The 3,381-nt window shown below is 41.7% G+C and overlaps 1 protein-coding gene across 1 annotated transcript; it reads right to left on the minus strand.

The window, feature by feature from the left end:
- Positions 1-211: 211 nt before the first annotated feature.
- LOC150007424 (large ribosomal subunit protein eL39-like) lies at positions 212-367 on the minus strand. Its single transcript, XM_090280533.1, has one exon. It carries the CDS (start codon positions 365-367, stop codon positions 212-214), a length of 156 nt encoding a protein of 51 aa, XP_090136659.1.
- Between the last annotated feature and the right edge of the window lie 3,014 nt (positions 368-3,381).

Raw genomic sequence — 3,381 nt, forward strand, 5'->3', positions numbered from 1 at the left:
AGACACCACACATTTTTTTAAAGGTCTCACGTATTTATTACTGAACCAATCTCCTAGCGCAGAACAATATTCAGAACAATTTCATTCTTCCAACAATTTCCCAATAAAACATGCTCAAGTGTCCAGATAGTAGTGATCTTCTCAGGGCTATGGTAAGTTGCAAGCAATCTGGACACGGCCTACATACGTGAGCCATCTCATGCGCGATTCCTTACAGACCCAGCTTGGTTCTTCTCCAATGCCTCCTCTTGGCGTTGTACCTGATTTTATTGCCAGTTTTAATCCAAATCCACTGGGGTATGGGCCGGTTCTGCTTTTGCTTCTTGGCCAGGAACCTCTTGATCCTGAAGACCTTGTGAGACGACATATCGAAGAAAAGTCAACCGCTCACACCAGTCAACCGCTCGCACCCGTCAACCGTTGGCACCAAGATGGCGGAGAAAGAAAGAGGACGCTGCCAGCGGAAGCGCATGTTTAAAGGTGCTTCCAGGGGCGGGACTTGGAAGCTTACGTTATGTGTCCGTCACTGCTTGGTAGCGTCTGTCAGCATACGCTCTGGTGGAACTGTGAGAAGCTGCGTTGTTCCTGTGCAATGAAACTTTCTGCGGATTCCTTTAAGCCAATCAGTGTGCCAGGGTCACCTGCTTCATGAGTGAGCGCAACACCCTTTATAAATACCAAAGCAGAAGCCCTTCCAAAGGCGGAGGGAGCAGAGTGGCAGCACCATACTTTATTTCATTTTTTAAAGAGCTGTTTTTAATATTTAGTGTTCATATGTGGGTCAAAAATTACAGAAACTGGTAGGAAATTTTTATGAAATACCCTCTTAACAATGGAGAGTATTCATTCTTCCTTATCCTCTTCCTTATGGGGACGCGAGTGATGGTGGGGAAAGAGATGTTTTTAGCATAACAACACGTTGCAGGATTTGTCTGGTAGCACATCAAAAGACTGTGACCTAGGCATCAATAGACATCTGGGCAACAAACCTTTATTCAAGATCTATAGCTCTAATTTCAGGGAATTATGTGAATCAGGATGTGTACGCCTGGGGACGCTGCAAAGGGGTCAAGGAGCACCCATGTGCATGTCTAAAAGCTTTGAGATTAGGTGGCTTGTTGTACCCATGACTGATAGTGTGAACCTGGCTCAGACTGGTGGTCTTCAGCACATATCCAGACTAGACTACATGCTGACTGTTCCAGCTTTATGTGCACATAAGTTTTGCTATATATAACTTTGGCCTTGAAAGAGGCCAGTTGAGCTTTTGCAAGCTCTGATATGGTATTTACTCCCTCAGATATTAGCTACCAGAACTGTGCACTTTCTTCTCTGACCTTTGATAAGTAAACCTTGTGTGACTTACCCAAAGCTTTGTGTCTTCTCTTTCCATCAATCCAATCCTACTCCTGATCTTTGTCAATATTCTAGTCACCCACACATCTGAGTTTCTCCAAGAAAGGCAATAAACATTAGCAAGAGAAAGGTTGGCTTATCTTGTTGGTACTTTGTTTTGAAGAACATAAGGACCAACATTTTTTTCCATGATAAAGCCAGGAATACATATCTCCAGCCAGGTGCATACCCATAAATAGGTCTCCTGGATTATAAAAACTAAGGGCAATATGGAGTAGAAACCCTGAAGGCAAGTTTGAGTTGTGAAAAAGCAGAAGGCAAACAAGGTCAAAGGAGAGGGAATTCTAGGTGCCCAAAAGAGCTGACTCTGTGAATTTAATTTATCCTGATATCAACAGTAAGAGAATATTTTGCATCATTTTGAAATCCCTCTGTGTATTTATATTAAGCTGTAGATTATCTTTCTGGTAAGTCATTGAGCCAGTATTTTTTAAAAATATTGGAGATAAAATTAAATTTTAAAATATCACTTCTGTGTACTCTGCTAGGTTCTTTATTTTTTCTTTTTTTTTTTTTTTGTCCAAAATAATTTTCATAATGTATACATTTTCAAGCGTTTTGAAGGGCCATCCATAGATTTAATAATTTCGGTCATCATACAAATATGAACCTTAGCTTTTACCCTGTAAATAAATGACACTTTTTAAATCAGCACCTACACTGATCAGCAGCATTTAGCTTCATTCTTTACATACATGCTTTCTGTTGGTTGTTTCCCTTTTCATAGTCACTTCAGATCACTGGGGCTCATCTAATCATTTGATGCAGTGCAGTATTCAGCTTAATTTGCCACTTGATTTTCAACATGTTATGGTGTCCATATTTTTTGCAGACACATGTTGCTACTATTTGGATTTTTTTCTCAATTAGCAGATCCCACAAGGCCTGAATAAAACTTTTGATGAAAAGACAGTATTGAGCTGCCTCCTGAGACTCAACGGTTTGGCTGAACTAAATGACTGGGTTGGGGAAGAATGGGGTGGTCTGTGGGCTTCACTTTAAAACGGGTTTCTCTTTTCTATCCTAATGGCTTGGACAGAAAAGGCCCAGAGGTCTGAGAGGGGGAAAAACCTAAACTATTTACCTCAGCCCAAACTAAGTATAATGGGCAAAAGGGTTTTGGACAGGCGAGATGTGCCTAGCACACCTTCTTACAAAGAAACTTTTTTTTTTTTCCCTAATATGGAACATTGAAAAATTAATCCCTGCCTTTTGTCATCTAGTAGTTATGGATTGAATGATGTCTTTTAACCCTTTTCGCCAAATCTGTTGCCCTCAGAACACAACAAGGACACCAGCCTGTTGAACCAAGCACGCCATTGACCGGAGGCAGCCAACTGACCTGGAGTCTGCACGATCGTTCCCCATGTGGGAAGGCCACCCTCCCCTCCACACCCCCACTCTTATTAGGGTTTTCTGGACCCAAGGGTAGGTAGGACGACGACCATGTCCAGCTTGAAGCAGCTAGAGGAGCTTGAGACCTTCGCCCATTGTCCTTTACAAGATTACAAAGGGTCCTAATATTTGAGAGGGGGGGGATAGTTAATTTTTACGAACCAGGGGTATGGACTTGGGGGGGATTTCTGGGGGAGGGGGGTGCTGGGGGGAGGGGAACAAGGGGGAGAGAATTGGAACTGTTGTAACAATATAATCAATAAAAAACATTAAAAAAAAAAAAGAAAAGACAGTATTGCTCAAAATAAAAATTTTTGATAGTGCCCAAAATATGAGGCCCAAAGACTATTCTCCTATAGTATCTTATAATTACTGCTTTACCAGAGGGATATTTGGGCAGGCTTTCAAAGTATTGACACCTCTGGTAAGTCTGGATGATCTTCACAGAGGAGATAGGGGATATTTTTTTCTGGGGTCAGTCTTTGAGGTAGTTCTTGGGGTAGCTGAGCTGCTGCTTCCTCTTTCATATATTTATATTAAAACTGCCTCAACAAAGTAGTGAGCAAAGTC

This window comes from Furipterus horrens, unplaced genomic scaffold (genome assembly GCF_987537825.1).
Source record: "Furipterus horrens unplaced genomic scaffold, mFurHor1.1.pri manual_scaffold_6, whole genome shotgun sequence".
Classification (NCBI taxonomy): domain Eukaryota; kingdom Metazoa; phylum Chordata; class Mammalia; order Chiroptera; family Furipteridae; genus Furipterus; species Furipterus horrens.

Bases quoted from the DNA above. Each gene is read 5' to 3' on its own strand.
- LOC150007424 (XM_090280533.1), bottom strand. From the start codon at position 367: ATGTCGTCTCACAAGGTCTTCAGGATCAAGAGGTTCCTGGCCAAGAAG.